This window comes from Lagenorhynchus albirostris, chromosome 1 (assembly GCF_949774975.1).
Source record: "Lagenorhynchus albirostris chromosome 1, mLagAlb1.1, whole genome shotgun sequence".
Lineage (NCBI taxonomy): Eukaryota > Metazoa > Chordata > Mammalia > Artiodactyla > Delphinidae > Lagenorhynchus > Lagenorhynchus albirostris.
Window position 1 is genome coordinate 85,699,222 of NC_083095.1, and position 21,505 is coordinate 85,720,726.

General features: G+C 41.2%; 1 protein-coding gene across 3 annotated transcripts in view; it reads right to left on the minus strand.

Annotated features, from left to right (window-relative positions):
* The window catches only part of VPS39 (VPS39 subunit of HOPS complex), a 47,420-nt gene that overhangs the window by 13,035 nt on the left and 12,880 nt on the right, over positions 1–21,505 (minus strand). The window contains exons 3-11 of one of the 3 annotated variants that reach the window (XM_060148091.1): positions 18,837–18,901; positions 18,486–18,528; positions 17,150–17,244; positions 16,123–16,221; positions 15,582–15,674; positions 13,232–13,415; positions 7,258–7,378; positions 7,025–7,145; positions 3,816–3,945 (exon numbers count right to left, since the gene is read on the minus strand). In XM_060148091.1, coding sequence (XP_060004074.1) covers positions 3,816–3,945; positions 7,025–7,145; positions 7,258–7,378; positions 13,232–13,415; positions 15,582–15,674; positions 16,123–16,221; positions 17,150–17,244; positions 18,486–18,528; positions 18,837–18,901 — 951 coding nt within the window. Of the gene's footprint in view, positions 1–3,815; positions 3,946–7,024; positions 7,146–7,257; positions 7,379–13,231; positions 13,416–14,267; positions 14,383–15,581; positions 15,675–16,122; positions 16,222–17,149; positions 17,245–18,485; positions 18,529–18,836; positions 18,902–21,505 lie in introns of those variants that run through there. The other 2 variants (XM_060148101.1, XM_060148107.1) reach the window with 2 other exon arrangements.

Genomic DNA, 21,505 nt, shown 5'->3' on the forward strand with positions numbered 1-21,505 from the left:
GAATATTAGTCATAAAAAGGAATGAAATTTACCATTTGCAACAACACGGATGGACCTAGAGGGCATTATACTATGTGTGATAGATTTTTTAATCTGAATTGGCTCATGTGCAGCTGGTAAGTGGGAGAATGGTGTAGGTATGAGGCAAAAGTTGTTTTGGTTGGTATGCAATTTTCCCCAGCTTGTTAATGCTTTGAAGTGACCAGGGGCAAGCTTTCTTACAATTACTGAGAAACCTTAACTTATACAGGAAGATCTAAAGAAAAGAGCTGAAAATCCTATAAATTAGTGCAAGTAATGGCTGATTAGTAGCTTCAAAAACCACTATACTTTCTACTAAGTTAAGCCATCTGGGGAAGATGAGAGTAAAAATGAAGCAAAGATGTTTCCTAGGGGCTTCCCTGGTGGCGCAGCGGTTGAGAATCCGCCTGCCGATGCAGGGGACACGGGTTCGTGCCCCGGTCCGGGAAGATCCCACATGCCGTGGAGCGGCTGGGCCCGTGAGCCATGGCCGCTGAGCCTGCGCGTCCAGAGCCTGTGCCCCGCAATGGGAGAGGCCACAACAGTGAGAGGCCCGCGTACCTCAAAAAAAAAAAAAAAAAATGTTTCCTCCCCATTAATTGTTTTGGAGGCCTCATAAAGAAGTCTGCACCCAGGATCACATTTTTTACTTTGATGAAACTAGCTTCTATCAGAAGCAAATGTTCTCAAAGATCTTATCTCAAAAGAGAAAGCACAGCCCCAGAGTTTAAGATAGCAAAGGACTATCATGCTGGATACCAAAAACAGTGGGAATTTCATTTTAGTAGGATACCTATATTTATTAGTGTTCCAGTTACAAAGCTGCCTAGAATTTGAGTGGTCTGCTCCAATGTTATTTGCCCCTTAAGTCCTGTTATTTTTCATATTTGTTATAGAACATAAGGTTCTGCAGGACCACATTCAAGGCATTATAGCAAAAATGAAGGGCACCCTGGGTGCCACACGAATATTCTGGCCATTGTAAGGGATCTAGCCTCCCTACTACAAGCAAATAAAGGGACATTCTATTAATATATCAGTCTCATGTGTCAGGGTCAATCTGTCACTAGGGGTCTGATGATCTCTGAATATACTAAGAATATCTACTATAGGACCTAAGGACCAGTCCTTAGATTGAAGTCAGTCAATGGAGATGCTGCCCAAAAGGCCCCAAAGGCCCAGTCAATAGCCAGCTGTCCCCAGACCACAACACCACCAGCACATACCTCCTGCTGCTGGTAAGGGTCCACTTGTGCCTTATCTTCCCTACTAGACTGCTCTTTGAAAGCAGAATTCCTGTCTGATTACTGTTGCTTGGGGCCCAGCAGAATGCACTGCACTCTCTTAAGAGCTCAGTATGTATTTGTGGAGTGAACAAGTTAAAAAGTAGTAGCTTCATTAGGATTGATTTTAAAGTTCAAGTATTGTTGGTACATGGAAAAAGGGTCAAGTTGTTACAGCAGTTCTAGCTTATTATTCCAGTGTCTTCCCAAAGAGCTGGTGGCATACTGAAAACAAATGCCCCAACTGAGTTCATTCAGTGGAAGGATGGTAAATACTTATCAATTTCAGGGTACCCAGCTTCCATCCTCCTTCTTAAGAGCAAACTATTTCATTTTGGTGGGCTCCTTCTTCCAGACCATGTGTCGTCTTGGTGGGAGAATAGTTCAGGCAACTATCTTTGCCTTTAGAAGCAGAGTGTAGCCACAACCTCCTTTCCCACCCCTAGGACAGTCAGAAGGAGTGAGACCATGACCTAATCCTGGCCAATCAGACCCCTTTGATCTTGAGAAAGTGATTCAAGGATGACAAGCAGTATGGCACACATCAACATATATCCAGTCCTACACGCTTCTTTTATGTAATGCTGATACTCCTCCATCATGAGGTGGGGTCTGTGTTCCCTTGCCTTGAACTTGGAAAGCCCTTGTAAATCAATAGAATACAGGAGAAGGGACCATCGTAAAAGGCACTGAGGCTTCCACCTAGGCCTCCTGGATCACTCACTCCAGGAAAAGCTAGTCACTCTGCATGAGGACACTCAAGCAACCCTATGGAGATACCCACCTGGACAAGAACTGAGGCCCCCAGCCCATAACCAGCCAACATGTGAACTATGAGAGTGAGCCACCTTGGAAGCAGATCCTCTAGCCTAGTCAAGACTTCAGACAAAGGTAGCCCAGCCAGTACACAACTGCAACCACATGAGAGACCCCAAGCAAGAACTGCCCAGCTGAGCACTTCCCAAATTCCTAACCAACAGATACCAAGAGAGATAACAGACGATTTGTTATTTTAAGTCACTAACTTCTGCGATAATTTGCTACATGGCATTAGACAGCTAATACAAGCTGATGGGGGCAACTTTTATTGAGGATGCAACAACAGGGGAGGTGGTAGCGGTAACAGCTAAGGAAGTGGCTGTGCCGGTGGAGGACTGCCTCGGCTGTCCTGGCTACAGAGGGATTACTGTCCAGCTTCCTATTTCCTGCTGGGAGGTCCTCCGGAGCAACCTTGCTTCCTACTATTCCCAAGCCTGGTCCCCCATTCATTTGGTAGGCTCCTCCACTTGCCATTCCCTTAATATTCCAATAAGCCATGCTTAATTTAACCAGATACTTTTGAATTCTCCAGAATTGGTCTCTACTGCTCACAACCAAGAACCTTAACTGATACAGGGAGTTACCACAGTTTATTGCTGGCCAAGGTCAAGGGAACATGCAAGAAAGGTAAACAAAGAGGAGGAAAAAAGAGAAGATAGAGAGTCAAACCAAGTATATATAGATTGATCTAAATTAAGCAAAAATGGAATATACCCAAGCAAAAAATTTAATAATAATAACAGCAAACACTTAACTGGCATTTATTAAGTACCACACACTGTTCTAAGCACTTGACATAATCTTCACTGCCACACCATGAGGTGAGTAGTATTATTCTCCCTGTTTTGCAGAGGAGAAAGCTGAAGCAGAGAGAGTCCAGTCTGCCTGAGGTCAGGCAGTCTGCCTCCAAAGTACCTGCTCCTCATCACAATGCTCTAGTGTCTAGAGATCTTTCAGGACACTGAGAAAAGAAAGGGATTTGCAGCACTGCCCTACGTGGCTCTTAAAAATGACCTACAGGTGGGACTTCCCTGGTGGTGCAGTGGTTAAGAATCCGGCTGCCAATGCAGAGGACATGGGCTCGATCCCTGGTCTGGGAAGATCCCACAAACTGCAGAGCAACTAAGCCTGTGTGCCACAACTACTGAGCCCACGCGCCTAGAGCCCGAGCTCTGAACAAGAGAAGTCACTGCAGTGAGAAGCCCACGCACCGCAACGAAGAGTAGCCCTCACTCGCCGCAGCTAGAGAAAAGCCCGCGTGCATCGACGAAGACCCAATGCAGCCAAAAATAAATAAATTAAATTAATAAATTAAAAAAAAAATGACCTACTGTTGAATCCTACTAAGTTCAGGCCAGTGACTTTTGTCTAGAACAGCAGTCAATAACCACTAGATGATCAAACACACATGTGTTGACTTGAATGACTTTCTGTTACCTTCCTCTAATGGCAAGGGCAAAGCATCCCGGAAAACTGGAAGTCTGTATATGTAGGTGAGACCAGAGTCGTAAGATCAGGACTGTAAATATGTAGCCACATGGCCACCCACAGGATCCTGTTAGGTACGAGGATCAATTTAGATGAGCGTAAACTTTCCCCATTCTCAGAAGTCTGGTGTCATTCCTCCCCATCCTTTCCAGTTCCCCCTCCCTCGATTTATTTCTTTATCCCTAGGCCATACCCACTTGTTACCTGTGCCAAGTTTAGCAAAGACCTGCATGGACTCATCAAAACGCTTCTGGCAGAAGAGGTTGAAGGCATACAAGTTCTTGATGTGATGGATCTGTTGCTGTTTTTCACTGTCGGAATCATCTTTCATTTCCTGATAAGAGAATATAATAGGTAGGAGCTCACTCACTCAACAAATATTTATTCAGTATACACCAGGTATCAGACAATACCCTGAAACATGCTACGCCCTCACAGACTGCCCTTACATTCTAATCATAAGTCACTATGCAATTAAAATACAATAGGGTTCCTACAAAATACCTGACCAGTACTCCTGAAAACTGTCAGGGTCGTGAAAAACAAGGAAAGACTAAGAAACTGCCACAGCTCAGAGGACACTAAGAATGCATGACAGCTAAATACAATGTGATTTCTGGATTTGAACCTGGAACAGAAAAAGGGACATTACTGGAAAAACTTGGTGAAATCTGAATAAAGTCTAGAGTTTAGTTTTAAAACAAAAAATCAAAACAAAACAGGGTGAGTGATGACAGAAGCATGTGGGTAAGGTATTCAGTCTAGTGTGAGCAGTGGGTCCAGGAAGGCTCCCAGGAGGAACGTAAACTGAGACACAAAGGATGAGCTGGAGTTGGCCAGGCGAGGCTGGCAGGTGACAGACGGGAGGAGATTCCAGGCCAAGAGGACAGCAAGTGTGCGCAGGGCCCTAAAATGACAGAGAGAACATGGCCTGCTCAAGGAATGAAAGACGTTTAACACAGTTGGCACAGTTGGGAAAGGTCCTGTTCACAGTAAAATCCAAATAAATAGAGCTACTTATTATCTCTGCTTCTTCCTTTAACCTTTTCCCCCCTTATATCCTTTTTAACCAATCTTTGCCACATTTAATTTCTTCCTTTGAAATGTCTCTCCATGTCAACTATACCCCAATTTTAAAAAAAAAAAGGTCTCTCCATGTTTTCCCTTCTTTTCTTTTCCTCTTCTATTGCGTTCACCCTAGTCCAGGCCATCATCAGCATGTTGCCACGCTTGGGCTAAGCTCTCCTGCTTGGTGTTTTAAAGGCTCTCAAAGCCTGGCACAGCCTCCTTAGCTATGTTATTCCCAGACATTCAAGCCACACCCTACATGCCAGTCAGGATGGCCTCCATGCATCCTGGAAATACCTGTTTCCACACTTGTTTTCACTTCTTCTTCTTCTTCTTCTTTTTTTTTTAGATGTTGGGGGTAGGAGTTCATTAATTAATTAATTAATTTATAGCTGTGTTGGGTCTTCATTTCTATGCAAGGGCTCTCTCTAGTTGTGGCAAGTGGGGGCCACTCTTCATCGCGGCGCGCGGGCCTCTCACTGTCGCGACCTCTCTTGTTGTGGAGCACAGGCTCCAGGCGCGCAGGCTCAGTAGCTGTGGCTCACGGGCCTAGTCGCTCCGTGGCATGTGGGATCCTCCCAGACCAGGGCTCGAACCCGTGTCCCCCGCATTGGCAGGCAGATTCTCAACCACTGCACCACCAGGGGAGCCCTGTTTTCACTTGTTTAACTTCCTCGGGCTCTGTAACTCTCCCTGTTTCCTGCTCCTGCTCCTACCTATCCTTAAAAGGTCCAATCTTAGGATGCCTTTTCCAGCCCAAAGCAAAGTTTAGTACATAACTGCCCTCTGAAAGTTTCATGTACGTTCTCTGATTAATTTAAATAAAAGATAGGTGCCTCAAGAGCTAAGATGATATCAAGCAACCTTCTTTTGTCATAGAGCAGAACACCTAGTAAGTACAAGCCTAGAAAAGAGAAGGGAAAATGGAAACCCACTTCCATCTTCTCTACTGAAGATTTAACAGACAACCTGCAGCAGGAAGATCACTGGAAAGACCTGAGACCTTCCTTTTAAGAAAAATAGATACTAAAAAAAGCTATGTGCTACATAATACCCTTTTTATAAAGTTCAAAAACTAAATACATATTCAAGTACACAAATATATATGAAAGATAAAACAAAAAAATTTTAAGGGCACAATAAACACAAAGTTAGGATAATGGCTGTGTCTGGAGGGTAGGCAGAGGGATGGGATGGGGAGGGACATATAGGTTACGTAAGTTATTTTTGGGGGGTAGGATGGTGGGTTCATGGGTATCATTATTTTAAAAATGAAAATAAAATAATTTAGAGAAATAGATGAGTGGGGAGAAAAATAGTAAGATGCTAAAATTAAATGGCCCAAGACAGAAACAATCTATGGTATATTAAATGTGTCTAACTACTAAGACTGGATTTTTGTTTTATATCTAGAACTTATACACCCAAAATAAATGTTTCTCTTCAAAAGTATACACCATATAGAATTATAAACATACATATTCCAAAATTTGTGCCCACTGTTTTCCTTTCAGAAGTAATTTATAAGATACTCTGAAAACTAAGTTTTCCTACTATTATCTTCAAAAAATCTCTTCTCTTTTACCAAATCAGCACTGTCCAGTTTAGTGACTCAGTGAGGCTTGGAATGACTTTTAGTTGTTTCATAAAATCAAATCCACCCTTTAGAGATGACAATAATCACCACTGGGGATGTTTAAAAGAATAAGACAAGACTTGAAAGTCAATCTCCAAGAAGTGTTTTGGCAATGAGAGCATCACTGAAAGAACAGTATGGTCAGTACTTTGCTGTGAGTAACATCCCACAAGTAACATCCCATCCATTCAAGGAGAGTGAGTCTTGTGACTGCAGCCCTGCTGAATTGAATGTAGCAACCTGAGGTGGGTTCAGAATACCTAAAGAAGGCCTATTTACCCAAGCCCAGGAGACTACTGGTGAAAGGGATTTTGAGAGGCCCTGTAGTTGTTGCATTCAACCACACTGTAATCTTGACAGTTATGACTGTTATTTTAATGTTAGCATTGTCCTTGATTTTTCAAGGCCATACCATATCTATTAAATTATTTTACTGTCCTATTAATTCTATGAAATACTAGTATAATTTAGTATAATTTGCATTCATTCTACATTTGACAGATAAGCAAACTGAGATAGTGAAATCATTTAGAGTCACATAGATATTTTATGGCAGGGTCAGATCCTGAATCCAAGCCCCCTGACTTTCAGCTCTGTGTTTATTCCTCCAGTCCAAACTAAATAAGAACATCTAAAATAAAATCCGCTACTCTGGAGAACAATGAGGAAAGCCCATTTCTCACACCCAAATCTCAGAAACAAGACTTACTGCAAGCTGCAGAGCCAATTCAAACTGCTTGTCCTGGAGAAGCTGTTGGATTTGGGTTGCCATGGGGACTGGAATGAGCCTCCAAACAAAATGGTTGCTGGCCACATAGATAATGTTTGATCTGGAGACAGGAGTAAGAGGATTAGCAAAAGAGCGCTGGCTTTATGATAACACAGATGACTTTAAAGCTTTGCAATAATATGGCAGCTACAGTCAAGAAAGAAATTCCTTACCCTCCTGAGGTAATGAAACGGGGCCTTTGCAATTCAATGCTCTGGACCAGAAGCCTTGGCTCAAATGTCCGGATCTCCACATATCGAGGCAACACTGCAATGATGTAGGGAGGCTGGTGCTCTGCACAAGAGAGAACATCTTGAGTTGCGCTTCTGTTCTAAGCCTTTAGGGTTATGCACTGTTTCAGCTTCTCAGTTCTAAGCTGCACTTGGATCTCCAAATGGTCCACTAGTCAAATACCAAGCCAGGATCCTACACTGTGATATACAAAGAAAAAAAAATGTTTGTCTCAGTGATGCTAAATCTCCTGCACAAAAAAGATGCATCCAGCTTTGCTCAGAGGGACGTGACTCCACTCCTACTGTTTCCCCAAGAGAGCTGGGTGAAAGCGTCACTGGCTCCTTTCTCATTCGTCACAAAGCCAGGCCAGACCAAGGCCAGCTGCAGCTCCCCTAACAATGAGTCAGTGGGAGAACAAGGTTACATAACTTCTTTCATTCTCTTAGGAAAGGCAAGAGGAGGGCAACTTCTCTTTTTTTTTTTTTCCCTAAAATTATGCTAGAGAAAGAGATCCACATTTCTGGCCAATGTTATTTCTGCTTGAGATTTTCACAGCGAAAAGATGCAGAACTCCACCTAATGCTCAATGGTTCACAGAGAAGGCAGCTGGATGGCATTCTCGGTGTAGCCATTTTCTTACATGAGGTAACTAGTGTGTCAAATTCATAAAAACAGAAAGTAGAATGGTGCCAAGGGCTGAGGGAGGGGAAAATGGGTGCTTGTTTAATACATACAGAGTTTTAGTTTTACAAGATGAAAAAGTTCTGAAATGTGCTGCATGACAATGTGAATATACATAACACTACTGAACTGTGCACTTAAAAATGGTTAAGGTCAAATTGAAGGATAAAAAACCATATGATCATCTCAACAGATGCAGAAAAAGCTTTCAATAAAATTCAACACCCATTTATGATAAAAACTCTCCAGAAAGTAGGCATAGAGGGAACTTACCTCAACATAATAAAGGCCATATATGACAAACCCACAGCCAACATCGTTCTAAATGGTGAAAAACTGAAAGAATTTCCTCTAAGATCAGGAACAAAAGAAGGCTGCCCACTCTCACCACTATTATTCAACACTTTTGGAAGTTTTAGCCACAGCAATCAGAGAAGAAAAAGAAATAAAAGGAATACAAATTGGAAAAGAAGAAGTAAAGCTGTCACTGTTTGCAGATGACATGATACTATATAGAGAGAATCCTAAAGATGCTACCAGGAAACTACTAGAGCTAATCAATGAATTTGGTAAAGTAGCAGGATATAAAATTAATGCACAGAAATCTCTTGCATTCCTATACACTAATGATGAAAAATCTGAAAGAGAAATTAAGGAAACACTCCCATTTACCACTGCAACAAAAAGAATAAAATACCTAGGAATAAACCCACCTAAGGAGATAAAAGATCTGTATGCAGAAAACTATATGACACTGATGAAAGAAATTAAAGATGATACCAACAGATGGAGAGATATACCATGTTCTTGGATTGGAAGAATCAACATTGCGAAAATGATTATACTACCCAAAGAAATCTACAGATTCAATGCAATCCCTATCAAATTACCAATGGCAGTTTTCACAGAACTAGAACAAAAAATTTCACAATTTGTATGGAAACACAAAAGACCCAAATAGCCAAAGCAATCTTGAGAAAGAAGAACGGAGCTGGAGGAATCAGGCTCCCTGATTTCAGACTACACTACAAAGCTACAGCAATCAAGACAATATGGTACTGGCACAAAAACAGAAATATAGATCGATGGAACAGGATAGAAAGCCCAGAGATAAACCCACACATATATGGTCACCTTATCTTTGACAAAGGAGGCAAGAATATACAATGGAGAAAAGACAGCCTCTTCAATAAGTGGTACTGGGAAAACTGGACAGCTACATGTAAAAGAATGAAATTAGAACACTTCCTAACACCATACACAAAAATAAGCTCAAAATGGATTAAAGACATAAATGTAGGCCAGACACTATAAAACTCTTAGAGGAAAACATAGGAAGAACAGTCTTTGACATAAATCACACCAAGATCCTTTTTGACCCACCTCCTAGAGAAATGGAAATAAAAACAGAAATAAACAAATGGGACCTAATGAAACTCAAAAGCTTTTACACAGCAAAGGAAACCATAAACAAGACGAAAAACAACCCTCAGAAAGGGAGAAAATATTTGCAAGCGAAGCAACCAACAAAAGATTAATCTCCAAACTATACAAGCAGCTCATGTAGTTCAATATCAAAAAAACAAACAACCCAATCCAAAAATGGGCAGAAGACATAAATAGACATTTCTCCTAAGAAGATATACAGATTACCAGCAAACACATGAAAGGATGCTCAACATCACTAATTATTAGAGAAATGCAAATCAAAACCACAAAGAGGTATCACCTCACACTGGTCAGAATGGCCATCATCAAAAAGTCTACAAACAATAAATGCTGGAGAGGGTGTGGAGAAAAGGGAACCCTCTTGCACTGTTGGTGGGAATGTAAATTAATACAGCCACTATGGAGAACAGTATGGAGGTTCCTTAAAAAAACTAAAAATAGAATTACCATATCACCCAGCAATCCCACTACTGGGCATATACCCTAAGAAAACCATAATTCAAAAAGAGACATGTACTACAATGTTCACTGCAGCACTATTTACAATAGCCAGGATATGGAAGCAACGTAAGTGTCCATCGACAGACGAATAGATAAAGAAGATGTGGCACATATACACAATATTATTATTACTCAGCCATGAAAAGAAATGAAATTGAGTTATTTGTAGTGAGATGGATGGACCTAGAGTCTGTCATACAGAGTGAGGTAAGTCAGAAAGAGAAAAACAAATACCGTATGCTAACACATATATACGGGATCTTAAAAAAAAATGGCTCTGATGAACCTAGGGGAAGGACAGGAATAAAGATGCAGACATAGAGAATGGACTTGAGGACACGGGGAGGGGGAAGGGTAAGCTGGGACAAAGTGAGAGAGTTGCACTGACATATATACACTACCAAATGTAAAACAGATAGCTAGTGGGAAGCAGCCACATAGCACAGGGAGATCAGCTCTGTGCTTTGTGACCACCTAGAGGTGTGGGATAGGGAGGGTGGGAGGGAGATGCAAGAGGAAGGGGATATGGGTATATATGTATACATATAGCTGATTCACTTTGTTATACAGCAGAAACTAACACAACATTGTAAAGCAATTATACTCCAATAAAGATGTAAAAGAAAAACAAAAAATGGTTAAGGTGATAGATTTTATGCTATGTGTTTTTTTAACTACAATTAAAAATAGAATTTTTTTAATTAGTAAAAAATGAACCACTAGATGGCATATTTATCATATAAAAATGTAACCTCAAAGAATATATTTATAAGAATAGTTTCTTAGTGTGACTAACTTGCTATAAATTTATTTTCCTCATTATTTATTTTCAGATAAAAAGTTTTTCATATTATATTCACAATTTATACTCTAAATGAATAGTACAATAAAATTTCAAAGCTAGAAGGGAACTCAGAAATGAGGAAAAACTAAGGCCTTAGTAATACCTTCATCAGTTTGAATGCTATTGTTGTTATTATGTTGATATTTTTCATCTTACCAAAAAATAAAATTTAATAGCATGTTTTTTTGTATTGGATTCTTTTTTTATGCTGACCTCATTTTAAGAAAGATTAACTATGTAAAGTTTCTCTGTCGTTTTAAAATCTGGTCCACTTTAATAAGGTCTAATTCAATAAAAGAAGTAATCTATACTAGAAACCCTTTTGGTTGTCATGTCTTATCATTTGTTCACTCTCCCCAAGTCTTTGACAACAGAGATGGTCTGGATCTCTCTATGTCTTCAAACTTGGCAGACTGGCTTGTGTCCAGCAAGCATGTAATGAATGGCGGACAATGACAGTAATTCATCAATCAGCAAGCATTTAGTAAGAGGCTATGATGTTTCAGGCACTCTCAAAGTGGACCAAGACATAAGCCCAGAGCCCACAGAGCTCCTGCACGAGCAGAGGAGACAGGCAGCTCACTGCATCCAGTGGGACAGTGCAGCTAGCGTGACGGAGAAACCTGAAAGGGCAGTGGAAGCACCAAGGGGGAAGTGACTAATTCTGCCTGTGGGTCAGAGCAGACTTCTGAGAGGAAGAGCCACTGAACAGGGGCCTTGTCATATGAGCAGCACGCTGCTGGGCAGACAAGAAAGGAAGAGGCAACAGCACAGATGAAGGCACAGGGATGGGGAGCCCTTTCAGAATGACTGGAGCCTGGGTGCAGTAGTGAAGAGGAGAGCAGAAATATAATCGAAGTCTATAAGAAGTTTAGTCTTCTTCCTGTCAGATGGTGTTCTTCCACCCTACCCAGGAAGAATGTCCCCTCCCTCCATGTGTTAAGGCACAAAAATGTTTTTGCGAAACACTGCCAAAGGGGCTGGGAACTAACAAAGGTCTTAAAACAGGGTCTCCACGCTGGGGAACCAGAAACCTACTTCCAGCATATTACACACAGCTTCACCTAGTCTACCAAGCCTCTTCTTCTAAAGGAAAACAAGGGCCCCTAGAACATCACGAAGCTTCTTGTGAAGCTCTTAACCACCCCCACCCATGGCAAACTTGTGAATATACATAATCTTGAGCCCTATAAAATACTGTCCTTTTGATTTATCTTCCTTCTGGTCTATTCATCTCTAATCACCACCTGAATAACCACCCGAGAACATGATGCTTTTATCAATTCTACCATTTAGGAATCTAATGGCCTCTCGGACCTTCGAGTGGGCCTCTAACAACTGGCCCCATCCTCATTCCTCCATAATCCACACCACCTGTTTCAGTCAGGTCAGTCTCTGGAATGCCCTCTCACAAATCAGCATGTCTTCTGCATTTCTGCTCATTTTTCAAACTATTCTTTCTGCCTAAAATGAAAGAAATTTTTCTTTAAGCTAGATCCTGAACTCCTTGCCTGGTCTAGTGCAATCTTAATGGAACTTCTTACTGATTAATTGAACAATGAACTTCTCCTTTCTCAACTAGCAAATCTCAACTCATCCGATTTAATGCCTTAAGCAGGGTCTTGTTTCATCTCTTTATGCAAGATGTAATCCTTGTTTCCCGAGCTAGAGCCCTTAAAGACAGCATGTCTGTATGCCTCTCCACAGCAGTAACTAAAATGCTTACTCTTCGGACTAAAAATGATTGCTGCCAGCGTGGTGATGTGCTTCCAGGCAATACCATCGCAGAGAGCTGGAAGCCTGAGGCAGGTGTAGGTGCAGAAACACCTGATGTGTAGGACAGACACACCTGAACACACTTTGCGCCTCTAAGCTACAAAAACAAGAGCAGCAATAACCACCACATCAAAAACCTTTTGATGCTGAGTTATACGGATTATAGGACAAAGTAAAAAATTTCCACTAATTTCCAAATGTAGTCTTTTTGGCAGAGACACAAACCATTAAAAAGAAGGTAAAAGAAAAGGAACTAAGAGGTAAAAATAGTAGTATTAGATAATCACTTCCTAAAATGTACAATTCTGTTTACATTCTTCCCCCTCTGGGGCAAAACCCAACTTCCTACAAAAGCCAGAATATCCCTTTTGGTTTTTTTTTTTTTGGCGGGGGGCCACACCACGCAGCATGCGGGATTTTAGTTCCCTGACCAGGGATCAAACCTATGCCCCCTGCAGTGGGAGTGCAGAGTCTTAACCACTGGACTGCCAGGGAAGTCCCCAGAATATCCCATTTTTAATAACCCTAAAACACTATTCTACTTACAAGAAGGGGAACTGAGAGTGAATGACACTGGAAACCACTGTCTGCTAAAGCTATGAATGGGGCTCCATCCTTCGAGGGTGGCCCAACTTGGGAAAGAGAAGCTATGGTGGTCTCACCCATGGCCACAGGGATGTCTGTCCAGTTCAGGGCACACTTCTGTGTGCAGATCCCCTCCTCATTGAGCACCACGGTGAGATCATCCTGACCCACAGCCACCTTTCCATCTGCCAGAGGTGCAACTAAGGGCTCCAGCTGTTTTCCTGTTGGAAATAGCTCTTTGTTGGACCCCTTTCCATCTACCTATAGGAAGACACAAAGTGAGTCACCCATCATTCTCCAGCCAGAGGCATGAACACACATGGCCCGGAAAAATCAAGTTAAAACCCCAAACCTACAGAAGCCAATAATATTCCTTATTTGGCATAAAGAAATATTATAGAGTCTGTTATGACAAATTTTGTCATCACACGTTGAACCAGTTCTCTTTTTCTCTAACATGGAGACAAGCATCTAGCCTGGCAACTAACAATGTCAATTGCTGGCGAGGATGAAAAGCAATTGGAACTCTCATGATGCTGGTGAGAACACAAAATGGTACAGCCATTTTGTTTGTTGGCTTTTTATAAAGTTAAATATACACTTACCATGGGACCTAACAATCCCATTCCTAGGCATTTCCTCAGGAGAAATGAAAACCTGTGTTTACACAAAAATCTGTGTGCAAAAGTTTATAGCAGCTTTGTTTATAATGCATAAAAATTGTAAACAACTTTGTCCTTCAACTGATGAATGGATAACCAAACTGTAGTACATCCATATAATGGAATACTATTCAGTCATAAAAAAGAATATATCGACACACACACAACACAGTTGGATGTCAAATGCATTTACGCTAAGTGAAAGAAGCCAGGCTCAAAAGGCTACATACAGTATGATCCCATTTATATGACATTCTGGAAAAGGCAAAACTATTAAGAGATGAAGAACAGATCAGTGGTTACTAGAGGTTGGGGTGTGGAAGGAGGGCTGACTTCAAAGGGGCAGCATGAGGGAATTTCTTGGGATGATGGAAATGTTCTGAATCTTTTTCTTTTCTTTTTTTTGGCCACACGGCATGCAGCATCTTAGTTCCCTGACCAGGGATCAAACCTGTGCCCGCTGCAGTGGAGGCATAGAATCCTAACCACTGGACCGCCAGGGAAGTCCCCTGTTCTGACTCTTGATTGTGGTGGTGGTTATACAACTCTAGGCATCTGTCAAAACTCAGAACTGCACATCCAAAAGAACAAATTTTACTGTCTGCAAATAAATGAATACGTTTTGAATAACCTGGTCCTAAAGCAAGATTCCTCACCCTCAAAACACTCCACCCTCAAGAAGCTGATGGCAACACCTAAGGTAGTCAGAGGAATGAGAGCCCTCTTCCAACTTTTGGCTCTGTCCCCCGCCCCTCACAGACTCCTCTCAGGCACCTGTCTGCCTAGTGGCTATGCAGTCAGTTACACAACAGTAACTCGCCTAGGAGCTTGCAATTCGGATCCTGATAAAATTAGGCTAGTCCAAGAATATAAACAGGGAACATATATATTAACTAGATAAACAATGAAGAGCTAACACAGCAGGGAGTAGGGAAGTGGGAGGTGGGGAGAAAGACCTCCAGGATTGTCAAGTCTGGATTATGAGAGGGGTATGAAGCTAAGGAATTTCTGTTATTCTATAAAATGAATGGTAAACCAACCTTTTTTACATACAGCCTGCATGCTGGAGGGGAAAAAAACCAATGTGTCGTGGATATTTACCACTTAAGAGAAAAAGTAGGTTATAAAACAATGTGTATAACATGAGATTTTTGTAAACAGGGCAGATGCCCATTACCAAAATGTTAACAGTGGACCAGATTATTTCTGAGTGGGAGAATTACGGATGACTTGCACTTCTTTTCTTTTCCTTATCTATATTTTCTTATTTTCTATAATAAACACATACGGCTTTTGAAATTTAGAAAAAAACAGTGAAAATAATTTTTACAACAAATATACTAAAAGATTTTGGGGGGCAGGAAACTCAAAGTCTTAAAAATACTTAAGTTAATACTAAAATTAGTATATAATTCTTCAGCACTGAAGCCTCAAGATAGCAGTCCATGATAATGCTACTGGACAGAGGCATGCAGCCCTAATTATCTAGCCCAATAACTAGATACAGGATATGGATAATTCATTATGTAGAGAACTGAGAGTTGACTCTGCCTGGCTTAAGATACACAGACATCTTATTTGTGAAAGATGTTTAGCGCATGAAAGATAACCAAACATACAAACACAAACCCTGTTATGCCAAAAACTCTACTTAAGGCAGTCTCTTGACCTACAGTTCAGAAGCACATAATCATCTCTCCCAGGTAGACTCATAATCACCTTCCCCAAGGTAAACTGATGATACTTGCAAAATAGTAAATCTTACCCTTATTAGGTAGTAGTCTCTCTTGAAACCCACACAGATAGCATTTTCACACCATGCCATGGACTTGGGCACATCTGGTACACTAAAGTCTCCCTGGAGAAAGACAGCAAGAGTTCACTTGGAAAGATGTTAAAGGAAAAAAACCATGACCTTCCTGTGATTCCACCCCCATTCTGCAAAATTACTCTCACCCTCATCTGAATACAATTCTCTTAGCACAAGGCCAGGAAACCACCCATAATAAAAATACAAGTCACCCATGAACTGGACAAGGTGCATTTGGAAAAGGTGAAAACCCCCTTTGATATAAATGAATCTGTAGAGATGTAGAATTGTCCTACTCCTGCCTCTGAAGGCCAGGAGACTTTGACAAGTGGGCACAAGTAACTCATAGGTACTCCTAGCAGAGCATTCATCTGGGGAGAACATCAAGACTGGGCTCCTGAGCTTCACAGGAACTGAAAAGCAAGTCTTTCAAGCTGTGGGTCAACTTAGCAGCAGCTCTCACCCAACCCATGGGCCAAGAAACAGTGGACTGTACCTGCAATTCATGAAATTCCCTGTCTTTCCAGAAATAGAGCTGCAGCTTCTTTTTCACAGCCACACACATCCGCAACACCTCCTCCCCAGTCTCTGTGTGCTGGGAAGAGACACCCAGAGCGAATGAGGATGTGCACACGATGACTCCAGAACTGACAACTATATTAGAGACTTTTCTACCTTGAAAAGGCTACTAATCTGAACATCCCTTGTCATACAAGGTCATGCTGCCAGACAAGCTGAACCAAAGCACACCATTCTCTCTAAGATGCGCTCAGCAACAACAGGCTGAGAAGCACTTCCTCTCCAAGGGCTGCCAGTCAGAGGCCCCGGTCCCAGCAAATGTCATGGGCCTTTATATTTAGAGAGGAAAACCTATATAACTGCTTCCTCCTTTTTTTCTTAAATGCTTCTTGCTCATGGCTGTCAATACCTGCAGGGGCAGGGATCAGCCTGTGTCAGTGACAGCAGGCCCACTTTCAATCCTTTAAAGGAGTGGGGGATGGAAATGCCTAAGCATACAACAAATGATGCAGCATCAATATAGACCATAAGTGCTAAAAAGTGATCAAAGCTGAGTAGAGGGGTGACGCAGATTTTGAAGAAGGTAAGGATGATGAATTGGCAAAAATCAGGAGAAACGTCTTTTCCGAATAACGAAAACTCCCTAAGGACAAAGACCACAATGATACGTTCAGAACAAGAGTCACTTTAATGCCCTAGAGCTATGTTCATGTACTGTTACAGTCTTGATTTCCCACTAATGGTTTGTCCATGGCAAGCATTTTCGTCCTCGGTTAGCTGCCTCCTAAAATACAGCTGTCCGGTAGCGCACACATAGGGAATGCAAATGTTTCAACATTTTAAGGGGGAAATTTCTCTAATACAATCCAAAATCAAATATTCTCTTTGGAGTCTCTGCTGAGTTTGGATATCAACGTTATTCTTCCCATCTAATGGTAGGAATGATGTAGGAAAGGCTGCATTTATTAAAGCACAAAGCCAAATTTCATCTCGCCCACACTTACCTGGAGGTCACATGTGAACAGTGATGCTCCCTTTGCCTTGGAAACTGTAGTGATTTGTTGAAATGTCAATAGGTCATGGACATAAATATTATTTTCTGTTTGGAAGGAGGTAAAACACCCGTATAAATTCTCACAATTCTCTAGTATAGCCACCTTCAAGACACACAGACACACACACACACACACACACACACACACACACACACAAAATAACTGTGTAACAACCAGAAGAACCAAATGGCAAATACTGGTCGAAGATGTACCTTCAGCTTCACTAACAATGACTTATTCTGGTCCATGACCAGTACGGAAACATTTAGGAAGTCACTTAGTCTTCTAAACTTGTATATTTTGTTCCTTTAAATTTGGGCTGGCTTGAATTAAAGAGCTCTTTCACTTCCAAAGAACACTCTTACACTCTGTCTTTCTCAAGTCTGGAAACTTGTGACGCAATATTTGTACAAGAAATTCCTTTCAAAGCTACTCACATTAGGAGGCTCCAGTAAGAGAAAGGAAACCCCTGTGGATTTTGTACAAACCTATGGCAAGGATTTCTTTTCTAGTAAAGCCAGCGCAATAATTTCACTTGGGCCTCTTAGCTAGTTTTAGTTAATTTAAATGTTTCTCTCTTGACTAGAAACTAAGTTTAAAATGTTTCTACCATTTGCGCCCTGGGCTGAACAGTACAGAGCATGAGGCAAGTTTCTAGTTCTTCTGCTTGTCATGAAAAGGCCTCACTGGCCACCTTCCATGAAACTATGGCTTTTCAAACAAGGCCTGGAATAGTCTGGCCCTGATCTCTCACCTGTCTCTTACCAGTCTCCACCATATACCCTAAGTCTGGCCAGATTTCAGGGCCTTTGCTTAAGCTGTTCCCTCTGCCTATAACACTCTGCCTACCCCTCTCTTCCTGTTGAAACCCTAGTCATCCACTAGACAATGATGTCTCTCCCATTACTAAGATCCCACGACACTTTTTATAAATTTTCATTTTAACTTATCACACTGTAACATGAGTACTTTCTGTCATTTTGGTCTTCAAAACCAGAACCTAAGTTTCAAAGATAGAAACCATGTCTCATTCAACTTGGTATCCTCAATGCCTAGAGTAGGACTCAATAAATACTGAATGAATGAAGTGATACTTCTTGGAGAACAGAGCTCAAGATATGGGGGATGCTGGTGCCTTTATTACCTGTGTACCCTGCTGCATCTGGTTAGGAATGTGTCTGTTTCATTGTTAAGTAACAACTATCAAATTAACCATGAAAGGGTTAATCAGGTCATAGCTTTTGTTTCTTGACACATGAAATACAAATGCAACCCCTTTTCTTACCTAACAAGCTGACCAGAATCTTAAACTGGGAAACCACATGGATCTGGAAAATAGTAAATCATTAGACTCAAACACTTCTGACAAGGTTTAACAAATGTTCATTTTAACTGCAATACTAAAAAGGGACTAAAAAGCCCATATCAATGACAAGGATCTGACTTATGTGCAAACACAATTTCTGCTCGTGAAAGAGGATCTCAAGTACTTGATGGATGGACAGAGATCCCGGCATAAATGGGAGGACAAAGAGCAGAGGATTCAAAGATGAATAAATAATTTTACCAAAGTCCTAGCTTTGACAGGGTCTCATAGAAGTCAAATATTCTTGTAGCGACCACCATCACGGCCTACCTGCTGAATCTTTTTGGAGAAGTTCTTATTGGATTTCTCTAATGTTACTTCAAACCTGTTGCAACCTATGGGAAAGAAACAAACATTCACGTTTCCAAACACAGGGATACATATAAAAATAACTATGACAAAAAATGCTGCTCCATACTGCTCTCCTACATGAATTATAAAAAATTCCTTAAAGACTAGAAGTTGGAGATCTAAAATAGCCAGTTGTCTTTATTGAGTACAGTAAGTTGCTTTCAACTCCAATTTTAGAACAGAGGGTTTCATGCACCTTCACTTGGCATTAGCAGAAAGGACCACACCACATTTTACTGAAGCTGCAAGGTACTTATGAGGATTTTATCCTACATAATAGTACCTTGGTAAAGTATGTCACCAAAAGAGTGTAAAAAGTAACAGTCAAATATAGGAGTCCCAGCAATGAATCCCAGCCCAAAGCATCCTTAGACTAAGACAGACTAAATCCCAGCGGTTACCCTGTGTCCCATATGACAGGACAGAGCGAACAATACCATCCCCAGAGCTAAAGTAATTTAATGCATCTACACTTACTGCCACTCCCAGGTGATGCTACCTCTGCTGACACTTGCTAAAAAGGGGAAGAAAGTTATAGACCATAAAAAACACATGAAGCCAGCCTTGCTGGGATGACCAAAACATTTAGGGTCAAAAGTCCCCAGAGTCAAAAAGAGAATAATTATCACAATAATAACAGCCGCTATCATTAACTAAGCAATAGCTAAGTGCCACGCTCTGGATTTTAAAATTTCTATGTATTCTCTGTAACTTCACAACCACCTCCAGAAGTAGGTATTATTATTCCAATTTCATATCTGAGGAACCTGACAGGTCAAGCAGTTAGGTAGCAGCCAGTGAGAGAAAGCCCAGAGGCAAACTCAGGGCTGACTTTACGTAAAGCCTGTGTGCTGAGCCCGCACCCTGCCACCTGCCTCCCAGCTTGGGGAGAGACTATGTACACGGCCAACTGCTCAAATCGATGGAGATTCTTTGAGGCAGCCACCAGGGCCCACACCACCAAAGCTGGTCTTACTTCCTCCACATGTCCCACAGAAGAGGAGATGAAGACAGGGCCCTGAAGTTCTGGGAGATTCAGAAACCTGCCCTGTATTATGCCATTACATTGCACAAGAGAAAAAAAAAAATCAGCCGTTACTGCTTGATAAAGAGTTCTGTATTTGAAAAGGACTTTATTACCTCTAACAATTCTCTTTATGAGCAGAATTATCTAGGGCAGAGATTCTCACACTTTTTGGCCTCAGGACCCCTTCATCTTAAAACTTACTGAGGACCAGAATTTTTACATGGATTATAGCTATCAATGCTTACCATTACAAATTAAAACTGAGGAATTTTAAAAATGTGTATTTAAAAAAAATTTTTTTTTAATAAATTTATTTATTTATTTATTTTTGGCTGCTATGGGTCTTCTTTGCTGCTTGAGGGCTTTTCTCTAGTTGCGGCGGGCGGGGGCTACTCTTCATTGAGGTGAGCAGGCTTCTCACTGCGGTGACTTCTCTTGTTGTGGAGCACGGGCTCTAGGCTCTCAGGCTTCAGTAGTTGTGGCACATGGGCTAAGTAGTTGTGGCTCGTGGGCTCTAGAGCACAGGCTCAGTAGTGGTGGCGCACGGGCTTAGTTGCTCCGCGGCATGTGGGATCTTCCCAGACTAGGGCTCGAACCTGTGTCTCCTGCATTGGCAGGCGGATTCTTAACCACTGCACCACCAGGGAAGTTCCAAAACATGTATTAACTGACTTAAACATAACAGTAATAAGCTCATTACATATCAGTGTAAATAACATTTTTATGAATAATAACTATTTTTCCAAATTTAAAAGAAAAGCATTGTTTTACACTTTTATAAATCTCTTTAATGTCTGGCTTAATAGAAGACAGCTGACTCTCACATCTGCTTCTGCATTTAATCTGTTTTGATACGTTGTTTGGTTGTGGTATATGACAAACATCTGTCCTCGTGTGGACATTTAGTTGGAAAAGAGAGGAATATTTTAACAGCTTTTTCAGATAATTGTGGATCTTCTTTGATGCTATACAAAAATTTGACAAATGGAGTTTCTTGCAATCTGGAATCTGAAACCTATTAATGAACTTTTCTGTAAAAGTCCATTGGTCTATCTTACACTTCAAATGGCTCTTTGATTCGTGCTTGGTTTAGAAATTTCATGCACTGGAAAATACTGGTTCACATAGTTATGCAGATTTTCCAAATGTTGACACATTTTGTTATAAGGGCTGAAAAACAATCATGCTCATTATCACCCCTCATCTCATCAGGAAAATCATAAGTATGGAGAAGCTGTCAAGCTCATGGGGATGGATACAATTTTTCCACAATTCTAATTTTCTCTTGAAAGCTCTATCTTTATCATTAGTAACAAACACTGCCAGTTGTTTTCTTTGAAGTGACAGACTCTCTTTGTTCCTTTGTGAGAAGACATCTACCAAACACCCAAATGGTCTGAAAAACCGCAGTCTATCTGTTAGTCATTCTCTCAAGCAAAAATGATGCTCCATGAAATAAGTGGTCAGTTCAGCTCGTTGCTCCAACCATCACATAAGTACTTTTCCCCTGAGACAGCCACTGGGCTTTGTACCTTGCACACAGCTGAAGTGCTTCATGTGT